The sequence below is a fragment of the Saccoglossus kowalevskii genome, chromosome 6 (assembly GCF_978046115.1).
Source record: "Saccoglossus kowalevskii chromosome 6, keSacKowa6.1, whole genome shotgun sequence".
Lineage (NCBI taxonomy): Eukaryota > Metazoa > Hemichordata > Enteropneusta > Harrimaniidae > Saccoglossus > Saccoglossus kowalevskii.
The window spans coordinates 39695961-39721257 of NC_140646.1; the positions used below are offsets into that span (position 1 = coordinate 39695961).

Sequence of the window (25297 nt, forward strand, 5' to 3'; positions counted from 1 at the left end):
ATTTCTTCTTAAACTTCAAGCTGTGTAACATACAATGATTTTGACAAGATGCACACATCTCATTGTGCATGTTACACAGTAGCAACATGCACAGCAAAACCAGAGTATGTTTCAGCAGTAATACCAAATCTACAATCATACAGTTAACATTCAGTGAACACTATTGACATGGTGCCACAGCAGTATGCTAATGTGTTATTTACCCGTCTCGGCCTTTGCTGACGATTTTCACTTCGAAATAATACAACCCACAGGCAGCTGGAATAGGATGAGTTGCCCTGACTGACGCGGCATCTTTATGAGTTTTCCCAGTTCCTAAACATATTAAAAAAACATTGAAATAGATTCAAAGCGCTGACACAAATGTTATTTATAAAAAAATGTTTGTCATTGATTCGACGGATGTAGTGTATTTTTCGCTCAATGGAATTTTACAGGATAACTTAGTGCGAGTACGTGAAGGTCACTTGTAGAGCAGTCTTAAAATCGAGCAATTTTCGACGAATTTAAACTATTCAAATGTTACAATAACAACAATTTATATTTTATGTTGTCGGGTCCAAATTGTTGAAGAGTATGTTCGATATTTTAGTATCAATGACCCCTAAAGCATTCTGTTGTGAGTCATCGCAGTAAAATCAAAACACCCTACCTTTATAATGGACTCTAAGGTTATTTTGGGACAATCCGATGAAGTTATATTTGTCTTTTGGACTCCAGGACCTTGGCAATGATGTCTCGTCTTCATTTACGGCAGGGTAGAACAATTTTAGAGGATCGACTGCACTGGAATTGACGTTGTTTTTATCCATTTCACCGCTGCTACCAGCTCCACTGTCCGCCATTTTGGATCTATTTTAATTTCAGCTGTACAACAAAAAAGAGTAAGCAGGTAAGCATTTATAGTACTTTGCTACGTCAATTTGAGCAGATGATGTTTACAACTTTTGTTTAAATATGTAACGGAGTCTTAAATATTATAATACATTTATTATTATCAATTTTATTATATTAACATTATCGTTATTAATACAGCGTAAAATTAAATCATTTTTAATCCGCGGCTACGTTCCTGGCAGTGATGCTTTTCATTTTGCCCGGATGAGGTCCGGGAACGTGACGTCAGCGACGCCGAATGTAAAGCGGAAGCGGATTCGTGCATTGAACCACAGAAAGAATAACTCATCCTATTAGAAGCGTTCTCTCACACGACGAGCATAAGACCAACATAGCAAAAAATGACAAATCCAAACAAACAATAACAACAATAAATAAACAGATAATATTCCATATACTTAGAAACCTGTCAATAATTATAACAATAATAATATTAATAAAAATTGTATTTCCTCTTTGTAAAACAAAATTACATGGGTACCAACAGCAAAAAAGAAAAAAAATAACAATGAAGAAAAAATATTGTAACTTTTAAATTAAATCCACTCAATAATTATATAAAACACAATTATTTAAATTATAAATAAACTGTGTGTGTCACTGGTCCGCTTGAATGCGACATGGACGTATCTTGTGTTTTTTGAACAATCTGCCTGAAAATCGGTTTTAGGTGTGTTTCGTTTTTTATTCATAATTTCCTTCTATGAGACCTCGTAAAAATGCAAGTTGAATCTCAACATAAAACATTTTTTTAACCTGAAAAGCCAAGTAAATATTATAAGAAACATACTGTCCAATTACAGCCAGACTTATCGTATAATCATGGAACTATAAACTATAAATAAATATACATCTCAACTGAAATAAGCCTGAATGACGATTTATTCCATTCTATTCTATTTATTCCATCTTAACAGAGAAGGAATTATCATTCTTCACTCTACGTTTCTTACATAGCACAGTTTTTTTTATGTTATTGTTGCCAGTAGCCTAGATATTTATGAAAAGACGGATTGTGTGGTAATCTCGATATCGACACTCTATAGCGGTATTTCTCTTCAAGACGCAATTCGTATTGTATTATTTGGTTTGCTTTTTGATACCAGTGGTCCGTTATTTTATTAAGGGGAACCGCTCAATCCCATGGATTGCACCAAAGAATCATGGGACACTATTGTTTATGTTGTTTACAATGTTAATCTATCTTTTGTTATCCATTGTTATTTTAATCCAGCAAGTAAATTTGTTGTGAGATTAGGCTTAACTGGAAGGTGCCCCTTTAATATAAGTTTCCAGAATACTAGTAGCCTTTTTACTGCGCCAAATTGGTTAAATCGTAGAAAGTACAGTGTCCAGTACAATGATTTTATGTCCATAAAAATGAAAGTAATAAGTATAAATCCGTGTAATTAATTCTAAAATATCTGCAAATTTACAAAATTCGGCGACTCTTTATTTTCGTCGTTATATTGCCCGCCAGGTTGCAATTTCTGTTCCGGCAATTTGACACCAGAGGGCGCTCACACTTGTCTGATGTGATCAAAAACAAAGCAAAAACGTTCAAATCAAATTTCAAATTATTTTTGCTAATAAAAAGCAACCATTTTTGCTATAATTATTTATAACGTCTAAAACCTAATCCAATTTTAATTATTGTGCGCCGTTTTTGGGCCTGTCACCTGCGCAGTAAGTTAGAAGAACTAGGCGATTTTGCGTAGTCTTGCGAATTTAGATTTGAAATTCATTTATTTATATCACGGTTACTAGAAAATACTAGTAACTTAATATCCACTCTCCCATGTGATCGGTATTACTAGTACATGTATTCCCTCACTTGCTGTGTCGGAAGTGTCAGCTGACTCGATGTTCACTTGTTTTAATAAATTATGTTGAGGGCGCACTCTGATTACCCATGTTGCTTAGAGACGCCGCCATATTGTCACTGTCGTTTTATTTGTCAACACTCGTTACCATCAATAAATGTCTTCTTTTCAGGTCTGATTTTCAAAATAGAGAAATTCCGCCAAGGCGAGAATAAGTCAGACATGTCGTCGAATGCAGTGGCCAAGTTGCCACCTATTGCAAGGTATGAAAAATTGTGATTTTTTCCATGACATAAACATCATAATATCGGAGGTACTTTTCATTCATGGCTGGCTCGGCATCATCGTGATCATGTGTACTGCGGTCAGTTAGGATGTGACGGTTGTACCATTCAAGACATCCAAAATACGAAAATGAATACTGTATTTGCCATATTAGTCGGCACATGTACTTACGTTAATGACGGGTGGTTAAAATATCATATTCTAAAGTTGCACCCTGAGCATCAATGTACAGGAGGTCATGGAGCAATTTTGACTTATTTGATGTTCTTAATTTTCGGAAAATGTTCTGGGAGTTTATCTTTATACAGGGCTTTGAAGTTATGAAGCAACAATCTCAGAGTATCATATAAACCAGGGATTGGGATGGAAGCATCAAAGACAACTGATGTGGTGTCCAACTTGTTTGCCTTGGTGCCCTTTGAAAAATAAAATATACGATTTTTCCTAAGACAATTTTATCAAATTAAAAAAAATAAAACTGAATGACCTATATAATGCATGTTTACCTTTGTAACCTACAGTTATTACTTATTAATACTAGATGATTGTTCAACAATGATAATAATAATAATTGTTTTTTGCATCTTTAGAAATACATATTTGATTCAGTACATGTATATAGCAATGTAATATGCTACATGTAATGGTTGCAGTGGTAACATAGAAAATAAAGTCTTAACACTGTATACACAGCAAAAAACACACAATTATGTCAACAAGTACATGTCTCAAACCTCTGCTTATTTACTGCACCAAATTGTTTTGTTATAAAATTGACTCAGCACTGTGTTCTATATCGCCATTTGGTGCAGCACATGTGTGTTCTGGCATGAGTATTAAACTCACAATGTTATCGATATTAATTCCGAGGAGATCAATATTGTTACTGAAAAAAATTGTTTAAAGTTTTATACTGAGAGGCAATTTTTTGCTATTACTAATCAGTGTTGTACTGAGAGTCGATTTGTTAAAATTACTAATCAGTGTTGTACTGAGAGTCGATTTGTTGCAATTACTAATCAGTGTTGTACTGAGAGTCAATTTGTTGCAATTACTAATCAGGGTTGTACTGAGAGTCGATTTGTTGCAATTACTAATCAGGGTTGTACTGAGAGTCGATTTGTTGCAATTACTAATCAGTGTTGTACTGAGAGTCGATTTGTTGCAATTACTAATCAGGGTTGTACTGAGAGTCGATTTGTTGCAATTACTAATCAGTGTTGTACTGAGAGTCGATTTGTTGCAATTACTAATCAGTGTTGTACTGAGAGTCGATTTGTTGCAATTACTAATCGGGGTTGTACTGAGAGTCGATTTGTTGCAATTACTAATCAGGGTTGTACCGAGAGTCGATTTGTTGCAATTACTAATCAGTGTTGTACTGAGAGTCGATTTGTTGCAATTACTAATCAGTGTTGTACTGAGAGTCGATTTGTTGCAATTACTAATCAGGGTTGTACTGAGAGTCGATTTGTTGCAATTACTAATCAGGGTTGTACTGAGAGTCGATTTGTTGCAATTACTAATCAGTGTTGTACTGAGAGTCGATTTGTTGCAATTACTAATCAGGGTTGTACTGAGAGTCGATTTGTTGCAATTACTAATCAGGGTTGTACTGAGTCGATTTGTTGCAATTACTAATCAGGGTTGTACTGAGTCGATTTGTTGCAATTACTAATCAGTGTTGTACTGAGTCGATTTATTGCAATTACTAATCAGGGTTGTACTGAGTCGATTTATTGCAATTACTAATCAGGGTTGTACTGAGAGTCGATTTGTTGCAATTACTAATCGGGGTTGTACTGAGAGTCGATTTGTTGCAATTACTAATCAGTGTTGTACTGAGAGTCGATTTGTTGCAATTACTAATCAGTGTTGTACTGAGAGTCGATTTGTTGCAATTACTAATCAGTGTTGTACTGAGAGTCGATTTGTTGCAATTACTAATCAGGGTTGTACTGAGTCGATTTGTTGCAATTACTAATCAGGGTTGTACTGAGTCGATTTGTTGCAATTACTAATCAGTGTTGTACTGAGTCGATTTATTGCAATTACTAATCAGGGTTGTACTGAGAGTCGATTTATTGCAATTACTAATCAGGGTTGTACTGAGAGTCGATTTGTTGCAATTACTAATCGGGGTTGTACTGAGAGTCGATTTGTTGCAATTACTAATCAGTGTTGTACTGAGAGTCGATTTGTTGCAATTACTAATCAGGGTTGTACTGAGAGTCGATTTGTTACAATTACTAATCAGTGTTGTACTGAGAGTCGATTTGTTACAATTACTAATCAGTGTTGTACTGAGAGTCGATTTGTTGCAATTACTAATCAGTGTTGTACTGAGAGTCGATTTGTTGCAATTACTAATCAGGGTTGTACTGAGAGTCGATTTGTTACAATTACTAATCAGTGTTGTACTGAGAGTCGATTTGTTGCAATTACTAATCAGTGTTGTACTGAGTCGATTTATTGCAATTACTAATCAGGGTTGTACTGAGAGTCGATTTGTTGCAATTACTAATCGGGGTTGTACTGAGAGTCGATTTGTTGCAATTACTAATCAGTGTTGTACTGAGAGTCGATTTGTTGCAATTACTAATCAGTGTTGTACTGAGAGTCGATTTGTTGCAATTACTAATCAGTGTTGTACTGAGAGTCGATTTGTTGCAATTACTAATCAGGGTTGTACTGAGTCGATTTGTTGCAATTACTAATCAGGGTTGTACTGAGTCGATTTGTTGCAATTACTAATCAGTGTTGTACTGAGTCGATTTATTGCAATTACTAATCAGGGTTGTACTGAGAGTCGATTTGTTGCAATTACTAATCAGGGTTGTACTGAGAGTCGATTTGTTGCAATTACTAATCAGTGTTGTACTGAGAGTCGATTTGTTACAATTACTAATCAGTGTTGTACTGAGAGTCGATTTGTTGCAATTACTAATCGGGGTTGTACTGAGAGTCGATTTGTTGCAATTACTAATCAGGGTTGTACTGAGAGTCGATTTGTTACAATTACTAATCAGTGTTGTACTGAGAGTCGATTTGTTGCAATTACTAATCAGGGTTGTACTGATAGTCGATTTGTTGCAATTACTAATCACGGTTGTTCTCAGAGCTGATTTGTTACAATTACTAGTCAGGGTTGTAGTGCTTGTAAGTTGTATTTATTGTTTCATGGATCAAATATGATTTAAATTTGTTGACGGTAGGTACAATTATGTCAGTTACCACCGGACGGGTGGATAAAGGAAAATACAATTTTGTATTCCCTGTGCAGTTACATAAGCTTATGCATTACTGCTAATAGGGCAAATATGATATACAAAATTAAGAAGTAAGTGATCAATCACAACAAGTTTTCGTGTTTTTTTCCTTTCAGTCCTCCAAACAAGCAAGGTATGGGTATTTCACCACGCATATTTCAAAAATACCAGGGACTCACAGGACCTCAGTTTCAGATTTCATCAGAACAACACAGATATAATCTACCTGAACCACATGTTCTCAAGGTGAATTCTCTTATGTTTTGCTTTCCTGACCTATTTCTGTTTCAGTGTTTACACTGATGTATAGACAACAAGATACAAATACTGCATGTATTGATTAATGAAAATTACTTGTTAACACTACACTAACTGAAACCTATAACCCAAGTTATATCACTCTTTGCCTTGTATCCTAGCTGTTCTAAATGTGATGCTTATTTTTCTAGAGCATAGTTTTCATTGTGATGTCCTCATTTCCTAGGAGTGTACTCTCACTAGAAAAGGACTGATTCTTTGTTGCATTTAAATGAACTGTTTCGCAAAACACATTTCTTCTCATATGATCCAAGTGGAGAATACAATTTTCCCTCACATATAAAAATTGGGCATTTTTTAAGAGTCAGCACCCTGGATTAGAACCAACGATTTGCAGAGCTACAAGATATGTGAAAGGATGCAATATGCAGTTTGCCAAGTTCATGGTATAACTTCATAGAATACTCTTGACTTCTCATGATTAATTAATGGTCTGGTAAGCATTTTTTGCGCTGCACATAAGATTCTTATCAGACCTCGGCCCCAAAACAGTCCATTAAATAACTCTAACTGCACAGAGATTCTCAATTAAAATTCTTTTTTATGACATATTATATTTTTATTTCAGCCCTATGTAGATACTGTGTCTGGTGCTATGGACACATGGCCAGCACATGCATCAAACCAATCTGCTGGCAGTGCAGTCAATTCTATGATGAATCCTTCACGTAGACCACGTTCTCAGGAAGCGCAACAAAGTATGATTCCTAAACCACAGTTTTTACAACAATTGGATGCATTCCTTAAGAAGGAATTGAGGGCACTGGAAAGTAGTGAAGTAGGACCAAGTGAAATGAGACTACAGGTAATTACTTGTATGAGCTAGGCATGGCTTTTCCCATATTGATATGTTGGTACTAAGTACAATAATTTATTTGGGTCCAGTCAGATATGCATATATTAAATGTGAGTTGTCTGCAGTTTTCTTTGAAATTTATTGTATGAGAAAATACGAACAATTATAAAAATAGAAAAAATAAATGTACATTTAACGATTGTTTATTTTGCCCACAGTTCATCAGTTAATACCTGGAACTTTTAGACATAAATTGAATATTTTAGTCTTGTGCATACATTTTTGGACATGATTGTATTCACACATACATCATGCATCTTAGAATACATATGCCAAGCCATTTTGATTTATGATTTAAATCTAAAAATCATCAAAATCAAACATTTCTGTCAATCTGGAACTGGATCTCAGTCATGTATGGATGAACTTTGGTCAAATTTGATATATACAATTAACGTTATAAGATGATTGTTTTTCGGATTGGTTTCAAAATGGCTGACTGGTGGCCATTTTGTTAATGAATGCTTTATGTATTTTCTACTCACTGAGACTATGTAATGCATTACTTCAGAGAGAATTGCACATTTGCATGTCATGTTCTTTCTAATCCTAAACATGTACATTGTCTTTGTTATTTTAGGCATACAGAGAAGTATTTGAATATTTAATTGAAGATTTTAAAACTTACAAACCATTGTTATCTGCTATTAAAAATGAATATGAAATGATGTTATCTTATCAACGAGAACAAATACGAGAACTAGAACCACTAAGAGTAAGTGTTCGTTTATTAGTCTTTTCACCACCAGTTCCCTCTTTTCATCACAAATTCACAAAATAGTCCTGTTTATAGTCTGTAATTTCCTTCAGAAGATTGGGACAAAAATAGCCAAGTAAAAACGAAAAATTGGTTAACTGAAAAGATTAATTAGTCCCTGTTTGGACGAAGTCCGAAAACGGGGACTTATAATTCGGTCTCCGTCCGTGCGTCTGTGCGTCCGTCCGGAGTCATCTCTCAGAATCCCTTGGACCGATTCTGATTTAGCAGTCATGTGACGTACTTAATGTTGACATTAGTGTTATCATAATTTTTGGATAGAGTGTTGCAAGGGCTACAATAACATGTAAAAATTGTTAGTCATTAATCATTATTATTATTTTTGTCAACTTTTTTCTGTTTTGCCCAACGAAAGTCTACTACATGTTATAATACACAGATATGCAAAATGAAAAACATAACAAATGAGGCACATTTTTTAAGTCTATAGAAGTTTAATATATGAATTCACTTACTATACATGTTGCACTCCAGTGCTGGATGTGAATGAATTTTTTAGTCCCGTTCGGACGAAGTCCGAAAACGGGGACTTATAATTCGGTCTCTGTCCGTCCGTCCGTGCATCTGTCCGGAGTCATATCTCAGAATCCCTTGGGCCGATTATGTTCATTCTTTGCATGTGCCTAGTACTTTATGTGGGACATAAGCACATGCAGTGGTTCAGCGATTCGATTCAAAATGGCCAACTGGCAGCCATCTTGTTTTTTTGAAAATGTTGTATTTTGGACATGCTTTGTCAGTTTTCATTCAAACTTGGTACATAGATTATACATGTTAGGATACATGTCCATGACGATTTATTTCACAATTGGATCAAAGATGGCCGACCGGCAGCCATCTTGTTTTTTGAAAATGTCGTATTTTGGACATGCTTTGTCAGTTTTCATTCAAATTTAGTACATAGATCTTACATGTTAGGATACATGTCCCCGACCATCTGTGAGTTCCTGAGTCTGTCCGTCCCTCCGTCCGTGCGTCAGTCTGTCCAGAGTCATATTTCAGAATCCTGTGGACCGATTCCGTTCATTCTTTGCATGTGCCTAGTACCTTATGTGGGACATATGCACATGCAGTGGTTTAGCGATTCGATTCAAAATGGACGACTGGCAGCCATCTTGTTTTTTGAAAATGTTGTATTTTGGACATGCTTTATCAGTTGTCATTCAAACTTGGTACATAGATACTACATGTTAGGATACATTTCCATGACAATTTGTTTCAAAATCTGGTCAAGGATGGTCGATTGACAGCCATCTGACTTTTTGTCCTTACTACTATATTTCCACAATTTATGTACCACTTTCATTCGTATTTGGCATCATACACATATATCATACATATCAGTGTGTTTCATAATCAGATCAAAGATGGCCGAATAACAGCTGTTTTTATTATTGGCCATATTACTACTACATGGAAAAGGTGTTTTGATGTCAATAAACAATCTGTTGTATACGCCACTTAGAACTCAAGTTTCAAGGACACGCTCGCTACAACCCCTCCGCTTTAATATGACAAGCACAAAGAGAACTTTCAAAAATTTTACGGGGACTGTGTCATTTTCAATGACTTGTTAAGCTAGTTTTAGTCTCCTTGCTTCCATTATGTCTCCTCACCCACAAATTATTAGATGGGGGAGGGTATGTAAAACTAAAATGTTATTGACTGCAAAGCTTTCTATTGTGGTGAAGAATTTCTGTGATTTAATAATTTTAAGGTGTTTGTAATAAAATTTTGTCTCAGGGAAATAATTGACTTGCATAAAAACAAAAGGTAACAAAAGGTATACAACAGCAGGGCTTGAATTTGAGTTAAAAAGACACCCATTTACAATTATACCAAATTTGATAAGATTGCCTTTGCCTGTAGGAATAGTTACAGGCAAAATCTGTATTTTTCAAAGAGCACCAAAAACAAACTCTTTGCTTATTGGGGCAATTTCCTTTGATGCCTCTGTGGAGTTAAATCCCTGCAACAGATATGTATTTAATTTTGTTGTACAAAACACTGATGTAGTTGGGTGTGAATGAAATCACACTGCATTGTAATATGAATGAAATCACATTGTATTCCATTCTTCCAGTCAATGCTTGTGACAGTGTCTGAGCAGTGTGATCAGAAAATAATGGATCTTAGAAATCAGGAAAAGGAAGAAATGGCAGATTTGAAGAAAGAAAATAGAAGATTGATAGAGAAGATAGATACGATGAAGGAGGAGCAAATGTCACTAACAGAACAGATACAGCAGGTAGGCCATGTATAACATGTCATGCAATAATATTTTTAATATCGCACATTCTATGATCGACCAATTCCCAAATATGCCGCAACATAGATTTCTTTAATAATAACTTATTTGAAATGCCTTTGTATTTAAGGCCTGCTTTGCTATTTCTAATTAAGATACAAGATTACTGCTTGAGGAACAAGAGTGGTTGAATCAATATTGAATTGTTTTTGCCACTGGTGACTCTGCTGCCGACAGTAATAAACTTTTACTATTGATTGCTTTTTTAGTTGCAAGATGAGGTAGCCACTGAATATCATAAATACAGAGATGAGTGTGATGCCCGTAAATTACTTGTCGCTGATATCAATGACCTGAGATATCAACAAGAAGACTTTCAAAAGTCACAGATGGGGATGCAAGAAGCTGCTGAAGATGAGAGCAAAGATGACCCAGTATTGCTGAAAATTGCACTGAAGTATGTACTTGGTATTCTCTACTTGTTCAATGACACTGAAGTATGTACTTGGTATTCTCTACTTGTTCAATGACACTGAAGTATGTATTTGGTATTATCTACTTGTTCAATGACACTGAAGTATGTACTTGGTATTATCTACTTGTTCAATGATACTGAAGTATGTACTTGGTATTCTCTACTTGTTCAATGATACTGAAGTATGTACTTGGTATTCTCTACTTGTTCAATGACACTGAAGTATGTACTTGGTATTCTCTACTTGTTCAATGACACTGAAGTATGTACTTGGTATTATCTACTTGTTCAATGATACTGAAGTATGTACTTGGTATTCTCTACTTGTTCAATGATACTGAAGTATGTACTTGGTATTATCTACTTGTTCAATGATACTGAAGTATGTACTTGGTATTATCTACTTGTTCAATGACACTGAAGTATGTATTTGGTATTATCTACTTGTTCAATGACACTGAAGTATGTACTTGGTATTATCTACTTGTTCAATGACACTGAAGTATGTACTTGGTACTCTCTACTTGTTCAATGACACTGAAGTATGTACTTGGTATTCTCTACTTGTTCAATGACACTGAAGTATGTACTTGGTATTCTCTACTTGTTCAATGACACTGAAGTATGTACTTGGTATTCTCTACTTGTTCAATGACACTGAAGTATGTACTTGGTATTCTCTACTTGTTCAATGATACTGAAGTATGTACTTGGTATTCTCTACTTGTTCAATGACACTGAAGTATGTACTTGGTATTCTCTACTTGTTCAATGACACTGAAGTATGTACTTGGTATTCTCTACTTGTTCAATGACACTGAAGTATGTACTTGGTATTCTCTACTTGTTCAATGATACTGAAGTGTGTACTTGGTATTCTCTACTTGTTCAATGACACTGAAGTATGTACTTGGTATTCTCTACTTGTTCAATGACACTGAAGTATGTACTTGGTATTTTCTACTTGTTCAATGATACTGAAGTATGTACTTGGTATTCTCTACTTGTTCAATGACACTGAAGTATGTATTTGGTATTCTCTACTTGTTCAATGACACTGAAGTATGTACGTGGTATTCTCTACTTGTTCAATGACACTGAAGTATGTACTTGGTATTCTCTACTTGTTCAATGACACTGAAGTATGTACTTGGTATTCTCTACTTGTTCAATGACACTGAAGTATGTACTTGGTATTTTCTACTTGTTCAATGATACTGAAGTATGTACTTGGTATTATCTACTTGTTCAATGACACTGAAGTATGTACTTGGTATTCTCTACTTGTTCAATGATACTGAAGTATGTACTTGGTATTATCTACTTATTCAATGACACTGAAGTATGTACTTAGTATTCTCTACTTGTTCAATGACACTGAAGTATGTACTTGGTATTCTCTACTTGTTCAATGATACTGAAGTATGTACTTGGTATTCTCTACTTGTTCAATGATACTGAAGTATGTACTTGGTATTCTCTACTTGTTCAATGACACTGAAGTATGTACTTGGTATTCTCTACTTGTTCAATGACACTGAAGTATGTACTTGGTATTCTCTACTTGTTCAATGACACTGAAGTATGTACTTGGTATTCTCTACTTGTTCAATGACACTGAAGTATGTACTTGGTATTCTCTACTTGTTCAATGACACTGAAGTATGTACTTGGTATTCTCTACTTGTTCAATGACACTGAAGTATGTACTTGGTATTCTCTACTTGTTCAATGATACTGTAGTATGTACTTGGTATTCTCTACTTGTTCAATGACACTGAAGTATGTACTTGGTATTCTCTACTTGTTCAATGACACTGAAGTATGTACTTGGTATTTTCTACTTGTTCAATGATACTGAAGTATGTACTTGGTATTCTCTACTTGTTCAATGACACTGAAGTATGTATTTGGTATTCTCTACTTGTTCAATGACACTGAAGTATGTACTTGGTATTCTCTACTTATTCAATGATACTGAAGTATGTACTTGGTATTTTCTACTTGTTCAATGACACTGAAGTATGTACTTGGTATTCTCTACTTGTTCAATGATACTGAAGTATGTACTTGGTATTCTCTACTTGTTCAATGACACTGAAGTATGTACTTGGTACTCTCTACTTGTTCAATGACACTGAAGTATGTACTTGGTATTCTCTACTTGTTCAATGACACTGAAGTATGTACTTGGTATTTTCTACTTGTTCAATGATACTGAAGTATGTACTTGGTATTATCTACTTGTTCAATTACACTGAAGTATGTACTTGGTATTCTCTACTTGTTCAATGATACTGAAGTATGTACTTGGTATTATCTACTTATTCAATGACACTGAAGTATGTACTTAGTATTCTCTACTTGTTCAATGACACTGAAGTATGTACTTGGTATTCTCTACTTGTTCAATGATACTGAAGTATGTACTTGGTATTATCTACTTGTTCAATGACACTGAAGTATGTACTTGGTATTCTCTACTTGTTCAATGATACTGAAGTATGTACTTGGTATTATCTACTTATTCAATGACACTGAAGTATGTACTTAGTATTCTCTACTTGTTCAATGACACTGAAGTATGTACTTGGTATTCTCTACTTGTTCAATGATACTGAAGTATGTACTTGGTATTCTCTACTTGTTCAATGATACTGAAGTATGTACTTGGTATTCTCTACTTGTTCAATGACACTGAAGTATGTACTTGGTATTCTCTACTTGTTCAATGACACTGAAGTATGTACTTGGTATTCTCTACTTGTTCAATGACACTGAAGTATGTACTTGGTATTCTCTACTTGTTCAATGATACTGTAGTATGTACTTGGTATTCTCTACTTGTTCAATGACACTGAAGTATGTACTTGGTATTCTCTACTTGTTCAATGACACTGAAGTATGTACTTGGTATTTTCTACTTGTTCAATGATACTGAAGTATGTACTTGGTATTCTCTACTTGTTCAATGACACTGAAGTATGTATTTGGTATTCTCTACTTGTTCAATGACACTGAAGTATGTACTTGGTATTCTCTACTTGTTCAATGACACTGAAGTATGTACTTGGTGCTCTCTACTTGTTCAATGACACTGAAGTATGTACTTGGTATTCTCTACTTGTTCAATGACACTGAAGTATGTACTTGGTACTCTCTACTTGTTCAATGACACTGAAGTATGTATTTGGTATTCTCTACTTGTTCAATGACACTGAAGTATGTACTTGGTATTCTCTACTTATTCAATGACACTGAAGTATGTACTTGGTATTCTCTACTTGTTCAATGACACTGAAGTATGTACTTGGTATTCTCTACTTGTTCAATGATACTGAAGTATGTACTTGGTATTCTCTACTTATTCAATGACACTGAAGTATGTACTTAGTATTCTCTACTTGTTCAATGATACTGAAGTATGTACTTGGTATTCTCTACTTGTTCAATGACACTGAAGTATGTACTTGGTACTCTCTACTTGTTGAATGACACTGAAGTATGTAATAATAGTAACTTTATTGGAATCATTTCCAAAATGGGGTATTGATCAATACAATAAAGGTAATATATATAAAAAAAAATAATGACAAAGATAATGATAATAGATATGTACTTGGTACTCTCTACTTGTTCAATGATATCTCTTCTAGTTCCCATTTTGGATCGAAGATGCTAATACTTACAGATTGCATGTGAAGCAATCTCAACTCAGACATACCTAGACTGTGTTTCATAAGACATAACATATAATTATTTTGGAATTATTATGGTTACATAGAAAAAATCAAGATGCATATTCAACTAAAAATAGATGGGACAAGGTTACTGTAATTTTGAATGAGGTAATACCCTACATGACAGCACATATAAATTAATATTATCAGAGACTGTCAATATCTTTGAATTGTAAACATAATTGTAATTGTCCTGCAGGAAGTCTCGGGAAGATTTATCAGCAGCTACACTAAGACTCAATGAAATGATTGCAAACTATGGAGATGTAATACCAAGAAGAGACTTTGAAGCTTTAGAAAAATCATATAATGTAAGTAAATTTACAGAATTTTTTTTTACAGAGCTTTACAGTTTAGAGCCAGTCAGAAACCTCTTTATGTTCTTTATTTATTTATTTATTTATTTATTTATTTATTTATTTATTTATTTATTTATTTATTTATTTATTTATTTATTTATTTATTTATTTATTTATTTATTTATTTATTTATTTATTTATTTTTTTTTTTTTTGTGCAACCCTTTTGAATCTGGGATTTAAAAATTAAATAAATGAGAGCTGCATAAATTACAAATTAAATGTAACATTACATAACATCAACAAAAATTGGATTAGATGTTAGAATATAGAACAAATACAAAAACAGGAAATTAGATCAAATGAAAAGTAAAAAAAAATGGACAAACGGTGTTTCAGGTTTAAGTCTAAAGTTGCATTTGCACACATCTTCTTATGCACAGGCTAAGAGGTCAAAAACGTTAGCAAGTGCTAAAGAAAACGTGCACGAACACTTAAAACCGTACTCCATCTAAATCCTTAGCAAGGGCTAACAAAAATGTGTGGTTGCGAATGCTTCGCTCACACTAAGTGCTCAAAAAACCATTGTATTGAATGTCCATTTAGAAGATTTATTAGTATATTCTTAACTACATGTATTCATTTTGGTATGCCATTTCTTGAGAAAAAACGGACTTTGTACTACATCCTTGGCACTGTTAAGAAATTGTTTGACTAGATTGTCATTGGCTGTACAAAAATCATCATTGTAAAGTTGTGTTCTGTATCCAGCCATAGGCATATGATTTTTTTCTGTGTAGAGCTTGTTTTCTCCCCTACTCAGTATTGTTTCTTCCCAATTTCCCCTTTTCATATGTGAAACAAATTTCAGTTGGATGCCCTTAAAATCTGTCTTTGAGTCCATTATTCATAGTTTTTGTGTTGTGTTGAATTTCCTATAGTAGAATAAGCTAAATAGATATTAAACAATTTGATTTGTCTAGTTTGAGCAAACTCAAGTCCCTCTTACCAATTGATTAATTTTTACCTAGCCCATAATGCAAGTGAAGGGAAAGGTATACAGTACTCAAAGATTTTTATCTGACCAGAACATGTTGATTTTGATGTGTTTCACATGATTGTATATTTCTTGTAATGTTTAGATAATGGTTTTTTTTCAGAATTTCCAGGAAGAGATGCAAACAATGCAGGATGATCATAAGAAATTGATGATGGAACATGAGTGAGTATTAATCATGACAATACTGATTATTTTTTCACAGTGTTTTGGTTTTGTGACTGTAGATTTCATTGACACGAATTTATATTGCTCAACAGCACATTGCTTGAAGTCCATAAACAAGTGCTTGCACAAAGAGATCAGTTTTATCAAGAATTAGAACAATTGAAGAGATCAGCCACTCCAAGGTTAGTACATGTATAGTAATATTAGGGGGTCAAGTTCACATTATTAACAAAAGTTCAAGTTATTCTTTGTTCCACTTATTTGAAAGATGTTCATTACATGTTCTGTTCAGAGAGTTCTCTCTGGAACTTGTTATTTTGAAAAATTCTTTTTTTTTTCTTTTTTTGTCATGACGCATGTGCTAAGGGGGTCCTCCCTGCCTGATAACATCACCATTACCCAGACTGCATTTTGGCTGGTAATGACCAGTTACTTGTATGCTCATTTGTTTACTAAAACATCAGTCAAAAAAACCCCCAGGAATTAACAGGGTTAATGTTTACAGTTTTAACAAACATATTCAGAATCAGCTGAAATGCAAAAACAAAGTGTTATAAATGCATTTGCTTTCTAAGCAACAAGTATTAAAATTAATTTACCTTTGAATTGTAAAACTCAGTTTTCCAACAAAATATTTACTTGATTGCTTGTGTCAAACGTACATTTGTTACATTTTCAAATATATTTTAAATATGTTCTGTGATTTAATGCTGAATTCAGATCCTGTTTGAAACATGTTTTTGCATTATACCTTTAATAACTTGGTGTAAATACTTACATTTTTTTTTTTTATTTCTTAAGGCCATATTGGGAGAAATGTGTGAATCACATTGAAGGTGGTGAAGATAGATGGAAAAAGTTGTCAGAAGGTAAAACCAGTGATGAGTTGGTAGATGTACTGCTTTCAGAGATAGTTGGTGGTGATCTTGATGGCAGTGGGGATGATTTTGAAGGACAAGTATGTGATCAACTTATTTATTATGTATTTATAAAATATATTCATTTGGTCTTTTGTTTGTAGTCAGATATATTTTCTCTTTAAACCAACTAACAACAATATATGAAACCTTGGTATAAGAATCTCCCGGTATGGTCGGTAACAATTGATGAGAAGCTACAGACCTGGACATCTTTTGAATACATCATCTGTTACATTAGCTATATGACACAAAAACATCATACATCAAAAAGAACTTCCAAAAAATTATATACAAGAATACAGCTTTTAATTTTAGGTCAAAGTTGATTAGCGTGTAATATTTACTGTAGAAGGAGAACTATGCACTCAGTTTAATTTTAGTTATCTATGGTTATCTTTGCATATTTCCTTGGTTACGTTTAATGCTTTTAGCTATTAGAGAAACAGAATAAATAAAACAGGAAATAATTAATCATGTTATACTTTGTTGTGAAATATATTTGATTGTAGGGACTTGGAGAAGAGATTCCTAAATACTTGAGGCATGAGGGGAAAGTAAAGAATAGAAAACTTGGTAAAAGAGACACAGTATTGCTGATTAAAGATATATGGAGAGAAAAGGTTACATATGATGCAGAGGTCAGTACAACAATTAACACTGCGACTTATTTACTTTTAGAAGTTCTCTGCATTGATATGTTGTTTTATTCTACCCTGTTTCTTATGATGAAGGTGAACATGTGGTCATACATGGTTGCTGTTGGGTGACTCGATTTCATAAACTCTGTCAGTTTGAGAACATTGTTGCCAATATTACTCATACTTGGAGCATCATGCAATAAATTCTAGTGAAACTTACACGTAATGTATTATGACAAGGATACTGCAAAGTATGTACAAAGGCAGGATGGTGATCATATTGACTGACACATAGAAATAATTCATTGCCAATGAAAAACGGAAAGTGTCAATGCTGGTGACATAGATTACCCCTTATCTTATAAGGAAAAATTGAAATGTTCAAATGAGTGCTGGTACAGCTTTTTACAGAATTGCAAATTCTATTGCTTTCTATGCTAGATGTATAATAATAAATCATATTTGTATTTTACTTTTGTTAAGTACTCTGTAATTCTTTATTGCAGAAAAATGAGAACAAGAGAAGCAGAATGTGTGATTTCCTGTACGATTATATATTACGTCGCTTTGCAATTGGAGATGTAGTGGTGGAATGGGGATATAATTTACAGGATGCTGCTAAGAGATTTCAAGAAGATGACCGAATTGGATTGTTCTATGGTATACTAAATGAAGAGGTAATGTAACATTTCCCTTTATGATAAATGTGATAAATGTATGAATTTACACACAAAGTAATCTGATACAATTTTGTTGTTGTTTATTAGATTGATGAGGAAGTGTACCATGATCAAATGCAGACGTTGGCTAAATTAATGCAAGTATTGACAAAAGCTGATGCTGACGCTGGCAATACAGTAAGGATACATACAATAGAAGTTAGCATGTGTGCTGTACGATGTTTCTTTGAATAATTAAATCTTTTAAGGATGCGGTAAAGTTATTTTTGTGAATTTTGCTTTTTTTGTTATTACTTTTGTAAAGTTATTGGGCTTATAATTTTTTCAAAATTAAAACTGAAACACATCTATAATACCCTTTTTTTAAAAAAAAAAAATAAGAAAAACTACTTGTATAACGGGATACTGTACAATTTGTTTTTGAGATAAAAGTCTGGACGTGAACAATAACATTGACTTATTGCGTAATTTGCATAATCCCTTCAGGACGGAAACAGTGCACACTGAATATGACGCGATCATATCAACTCCGGCTCCTGGTTATTGATCAATCACAAAAAAGAGGCCCCAAAGAAAAACTCAAAACGCAGTTCAGAGGAAGCAAAACTTTACCTATAACAGAAACGCATTGCCAAAAGTACAATGGGGTTCACACTTCAAGTTTGAGTATTCAAACCAAGAGGGTAAAATTTCGTCAGCAAACATGATCAATTTCCATCTTCCAAAAAGTCGGGCAGACAATTTAATATCAACCGAAAATCTGTATTGGTCGGCGAGGTTTGAAAAAACTAGTGTCTTATATGGGATTGCCACCATCCATCGACAAAATTCCGTACAAGGACGCCGTTTCCGAAGTTGCGGTGGAAGTCGAGTGTCTGCTAGAACAAGACAAAACATCGGATGTTGTTGAGTTAACTCGCACTAGGGGTTGGCGTTTAGGCATGTCGACCTCTTTTTCCGGTTACTAGGCAAGCGTTTGTTATACAGACCACTTTTCGCATTTAAACATAATTTGAATATATAATGAGATGACGTCATTTATCTCTCTAACTGTTCAATGTTATCATGGTTACACGGGGCCGCCGTGTACTGTAACAACTTCGCTTCTTTTTGGAGGAACAGAAAATAACCCATGAAGCATTTTTTGATAACTTCTCGCAATAAAAAATAAAAGGCTTTTAAATTCCTTGTCTATGGGTGAAATAACAGGAAATATGTAAATTGATGTCATTGTAAACAAATATGCAATCTATGTTCTAACACTCTCGAGGCATTGACGGGGCTGATGCTGCCTTGATTTTTCAGCTTTCTTTTTTTACAAAACCCCTACGGTTTTTATACAAAACTCATTTTTATTCAAAATAACACCTCTATGTTTACTTAGTAATCACGTGACTAATTCGTGGTACATGTCACAGATAACTTTTTTCAAAAAGCCAGGAACAAGGGCTTCAAGAAAATATATAATTTGCTATGCTTCAAAACACTTTTCCTCATGAAAACAGTTTTTACTTTTTAGAGCATGATAACTCTACCGCATCCTTAATTGGATTATCAAATATTTAGGTTTACAAGTGACTTTATTGGTGTTACAAATTTCAATAGAGAGTGTCTTCTAAATTAAATTAAATTGAATCCTTTCCTAGGACTGCTACAGTGCAGTATGAATTGAGCTAGTAGATTAGTGTGGATTAAAGTCTTAGTGACTAATTCTTATATCATGACATATATACTCAAGGTATTAAATCTCTTGTTCATGGTCAAAATACTTTCTTTGTAAAGGGTGCCTTGCCAAAGGAAAAGTTTGAGAGCATTTTAAAAGGATTCTTCCCTTTGAAATCAGAAGAGCGAATGAATGTACTGATCAATTCAGCTATCTCAGAGTTGAAATTGGAAGAGGATAGTAATATGATTAATTATCAGGATTTATTTACGGAGGTAAGTATTATTAATTAAAGGTATATTACAGACATATAAACATGTGAGTGAGTGAGATTTGAATTCATGACAGCAATTGTGTGTTGTTACTGTAAACAGACACTATAATGCACTGCCCCCACTGCTTGAAATAGTGCTTTGTGAAAGCGCACTCACTGTGACTAGATGGGAATGTGCAATTTGAATCTCTGATGTCAACGTGCAATATATCCTGCACGTGTACGGTATATATCATTGTCTGAATTACCTACTCAGTTAAGTTAAGTTCATGTCCACCAGAAGTGTCAAACATCTGGATGAATTTAAGAACATATATGCACATATGAACATTTGAACCTTGACTACATAGCTATATACTTTGATTGTGATGTCTGAGATTCGACTTGTGCATTACCACCTAGTCGCTGCAGGGTGATGTTTCCTGTAGTTCATTCATTTTTTGGTGCATTGAGTGTGGCATGGTAAGTAGCATGTCTGCCTGTAGTGGTGAGACGATTGCCATGATCACGAATTTGAATCCCCTGTTTTATGTTGTAATATTTGTGCTCTGACATTTTCAAAATTTGTTTTTTAAGTATCTTGTGATTTTTTTCTCTTAATTACTGTGTTAGGTCCAAAAAGAGGGTAATTAATTTTTAGGGGTAAGATGTCTCAACACATAAATTTGTATACACTGTAGTGGCTTTCCACATGTTTTTTCAAAACAGTAATACAATGTACTATTCCTTTCTAGGATGATGAAGGTAGAAATGGACCCTTCATTAGAAACATTCGTGAGCAAGAACAAGAAGAAAGAAACGAATATATTGAGGATATTATCAAAGAGCTTGGTCGGACTGAAGGGTAGGTCGTTGTGCTGTTTGTCACATATGATCATCATTCTCTGAATGTAAACTACTTTAGAACTGGAAATTATTCACATTTCGCAGTGTACTTCTTCTCATTGAAGTGTATAGAATTTTTCATGCACAACAACAACAACATCATTTCATTCATCACCATTTATAAAAAAACTAACCAGTTTCAAAATCTGACAGTAAAGAATTCATTCTTGAATGACAAGATCATAATGTTGATTTTCTTACAGGGAAGTAACCATGCCTCAAGTTCGCATGGCTATCAATATCATAGATCCAATGGTTGAGAAGACTCCTTTGATATATTACTTATCTCGTGGATTCAACACAGAGAAAGATCAACTAGACTCCGCACAGCCCACTGATATTGAAATTGTTATGAACCGCTTTCGTACAGGTGCCATTAAACGTGCTGGTGCGCCAGATATAATGGGTGTTAATTGAATTGTTTTATTTATGATACTTATATATAGAGAAATGATACAGTGTAGAAAGTTTCTTGAACTTTTTTGCAATTGTTCAGTTTTATTGTTGTGTATACATTTCATATACATGTAATTAAATTTTTAATGAATGAATATAAATAATGATGTATCTTGTCCAAGTTTTGTATATTTTCTACTAATTCATTCCAAGTGCCATCAAACCGTGTATGTAGCAGATATTAATTGATATCAATTTGTAGTCAGAAATAATCAATGTATGCAGATTATCCCATGTAAAAATGCTTATTTGTATGTAGGTATAGTGTTTGGTAACTGTTTTTGGTTTGTATTATTGTATCTGAAGCACATGCATATATTTTTAACTACATCCTAAGCACCGTTCCATACCCTGAAAGTGTCTAGGGGTGGTTTGATGTGTCAATATGTCAATGGCATTTCTGAATACTTTATTGTAAACTAAAAATGTTTCATTTGTAAATATAACAAATAAATTAAGATAAATTCTTTCACAGTAACAAAAGTATCTGTTGATATTGTGTTATAAAGCCATTCCCCTAAAGCATTGCTAATTGTTAACTTGCCTTCATCGTACATACAGGTCTTGCACTAAACTCCCAGATGATAAAAATGGAAAAACTTGAAAACAGGACTATTTTACACATTCACAACCGAACAAATTTAAAATAGTGGGTTGCTTCCTACAAATTATTAGAAAGTTTAGTAATATTGAATAATCCTCATTTCCAAGAAGAATATCTTTGTTTGACAATGATCTCAATCTGAGGCCAATATGAATACCCCATTTATAATTAAAGATTTCCCAAAATGCCCTAGTATAATCACACTCACAGAAGGGATGCAGGATCGACTCAATTTCTGCATTACAAAAGTTGCACATTGCTGATATTTCTCTAGGGGCAGTTAATTTGAATAGGTTTTCATTGATATACAGGATATTATCTACCAGTTTTCATTGAAATTCTCTCAGACAGTTTGCTTACAAAGGGCGCCATACACGGGGTACAAGACCCGGCAGTCAGTCTGGGCTTCTACTTGCACATGTTGGTAGTTCCAAAAGCTACAGGTAACAGTCATCTAGTTCTGGGTCTAAGCATGCTAAATCAGTATATGCTCCTTGATAAGTTCTGCACGGGGACTCCAAGCATCATTTTGATTGGTTAGCCTGCACATACCGATGCACCCAGCAAGTTATTGACTCCTTCGATTTGCCCATTTGGGTAAAGTATTCAAATTCTGGGTGCCCCCTTTGGGTTATGCACAGCCTCATACGTATGTTGAAACAGGTGCTGCTTGTTCTGCATCAGTCGTCGGTACACATTATCTTAGATGACTGGGCACTACACAACCAAGCAAGGGTTTGCTGGCCGATTAGGCTTTCTAGTAAATCTAAAAGTTCCATCCACACCCGACACGTCAATTGGTGTTTCTGGGTATGGAGCATGACACAGAGGCATCCATTGCAGGCTCGTCGCTTAGCAAGAAACAGTCTAGCTGAGCGACTAGTCACTGTTCTTTTTGTGTCTCTCCAAGAACATCATTGCATCATTGGGTTGGCGTCAGTTCACAGGGTAGTGTCCTAAGCTGCACTGCACAGCCGCTCGGTGCAACAAACTTTGTTGCAACACCTACTGGAGAGGTGAGTTACTTTCTCGGAGCAAGTGAGGGATGCCTTGCCCTGGTCGCCACAACGATGCCTCCCTTACAGGTTGGGGAATGCACTAATGGAAGAACAAGTCTAATGAATATGGCTCCTGCATTGGATTCAGGGTCGCCATATCAATGGGCTCGAACTGTAAGCAGTACACTTAGCACTGATACACTTTTGACCTATAGTTCAGGACCACAGAGTCTTGCTCCACACAGTGGTAGTCTCCTATCTCAACAAGGAGGGGGGGGGGACAGATCCCCATTGCTGTCAGCTCTGGTGGAGCAAATTTCCCATTGGTGCCTTTAATGCAATGTAGGCACACCACACTCCAGGGGTGCGGGACAGTCAAGCAACTCACCCTCTCGCAGCAACTCCGATTCCGGAGGTTTTGGCTGTGTGACGGTTCCAAGATAGACCCATGCACCACACCCCGGAATGCGAAGCTCCGGACGTACATGACACTCCTGCCGACTCCAGGAGCATGGGCCTTGGATGCATTATCAATCTCATGGGCCAATATGGATGCGTATGCCTTTCCCGCTGATTCACCGGGTACACAGGAGCACACCTACATCTTGACGCTGATGATGCCCAATGGGCCAACCAAGGCCTGGTTTCCACTACTGTTGGAAATGTTAGTTAGAGACACCGGTAGTACCTTCCGGACACCACGAATCTGCTGTCCCGACCAGATGGCACACTACCAATGAGTTCCGCAGTGTACCACTTACACGCATGGAGGCTCTTAGTAGACTCTCACAGACAGGAAGGTTTATCTGAGGGGCTGTCAATGTTCTGGCCGGGATGAATAGGGGTTCTTCCAATGCAGCCTACAACTCAGCCAACAAGTGGCAGGCATATGGTTGACTCACCCTACTGTTGGCCAGGTAGCTGATTTGTTCATCCATTTGTTTGACGAGTTAGATTTATCCTATGCAGCAATCGTGGCTATAGGTCAGCCTTGTCACCCACCATTGAGAACTCTATTGGGACAAGACTAGCTGATTGTTCTATTATTAGAAGAGTGTTTACTGCTTTCCATAATCAAAGGCCTATATCCCAATCTGGGGAACTTCCCAATTGGGACTTGTCAGTTGTGTTGTCAGCTTTGAACTGCTGGAATCAGCACCACTGAAATATTTGACATTTCCTACTAGCTCTCACCTCTGGGAGGCAGCGTTCTGATTTAGGGGCCCTGTTCTTTTCGAATGGTTGTGCCACCTTTATGAACATCCAAGCTGTGCTAAAGACACAAATCAGGTTTCTCACCAAGAACCAAATGCCTGGGCACGATCCACAGCCAATCGGCATCCCCCGTTTGACCAATATTGTCGGCCCGGAGGAGTTGCTTCCATGGCCCGTTCAAGCTTTGAATTGCTATGAGAGACGTACTAGGGAGTCGAGGCAGGGCAACAAGCGCATGTTTATGCCATGGTAAGCAGCCTCCCCAATTTCCATTTCTAGGTAGATCCCTTTGACAGTGTTTGAGGTTTTTGACTGGTTGGCGTCCTCAGCAAAGGGTCGACAAAGACACCAAGTATGAGCGTATGAGGTTTGTGTGATCACAAACTCATTACCTCTTGTGTCAGGTGCCCCCTCATACACGTACTTGGGGAAGTTTCTGCAGAACACAAAACGTCTTTACCATTCATTACTTAGGATTGTTGACCTAGCTTGAACAGCAACAGGGATTCCTTTGCAAATGCGATAGAGCGGTCTCTGCTACAGATTTGTTTCTCCCGTCAGTGTTTCTTGGAGATCCCAGGTCTCTCTTTCGGCCTATGCCCGCACACAGAACTGTTTCAGCCTCTTCTTAGGAATGCTAGTTACCCCCATAATTGGGTTTTGGATCTGGCTTCCTTGGGCATGCCAACCCTGTCACCCTATCAGCAGTATGATTTTACTATGGGACAACACTGGTAAAGTAAGAGACCGTT

General features: G+C 35.5%; 2 protein-coding genes across 3 annotated transcripts in view; one reads left to right on the top strand and one right to left on the bottom strand.

The window, feature by feature from the left end:
- LOC100375290 (ran-binding protein 9) overlaps positions 1 to 848 on the bottom strand; it is a 32855-nt gene extending 32007 nt beyond the window's left edge. For both annotated transcript variants that reach the window (XM_085500528.1, XM_002739254.4), the window contains exons 1-2: positions 653 to 848; positions 204 to 315 (exon numbers count right to left, since the gene is read on the bottom strand). In XM_085500528.1, coding sequence (XP_085356654.1) covers positions 204 to 315; positions 653 to 845 — 305 coding nt within the window. In that variant the 5' untranslated portion in view covers positions 846 to 848. The remainder of the gene's footprint in view (positions 1 to 203; positions 316 to 652) is intronic.
- Positions 849 to 2815: 1967 nt separating this feature from the next.
- LOC100376131 (translin-associated factor X-interacting protein 1-like) lies at positions 2816 to 22211 on the top strand. Its single transcript, XM_085500529.1, has 16 exons — positions 2816 to 2983; positions 6391 to 6520; positions 7161 to 7397; positions 8029 to 8163; positions 10310 to 10474; positions 10744 to 10931; positions 14889 to 15000; positions 16148 to 16209; positions 16305 to 16394; positions 17014 to 17170; positions 17642 to 17770; positions 18277 to 18447; positions 18538 to 18627; positions 20233 to 20388; positions 21122 to 21231; positions 21476 to 22211. The coding sequence occupies exons 1-16, from the start codon at positions 2943 to 2945 to the stop codon at positions 21687 to 21689; spliced, it is 2187 nt and encodes a 728-aa protein (XP_085356655.1). The 5' UTR covers positions 2816 to 2942; the 3' UTR covers positions 21690 to 22211.
- Positions 22212 to 25297: the final 3086 nt, after the last annotated feature.

Bases quoted from the DNA above. Each gene is read 5' to 3' on its own strand.
- LOC100376131 (XM_085500529.1), top strand. From the start codon at position 2,943: ATGTCGTCGAATGCAGTGGCCAAGTTGCCACCTATTGCAAG. The intron at 16,395-17,013 runs GTTAGTACATGT...TTATTTCTTAAG, and splicing joins AAGAGATCAGCCACTCCAAG to GCCATATTGGGAGAAATGTG. The intron at 17,771-18,276 runs GTCAGTACAACA...TCTTTATTGCAG, and splicing joins AGGTTACATATGATGCAGAG to AAAAATGAGAACAAGAGAAG.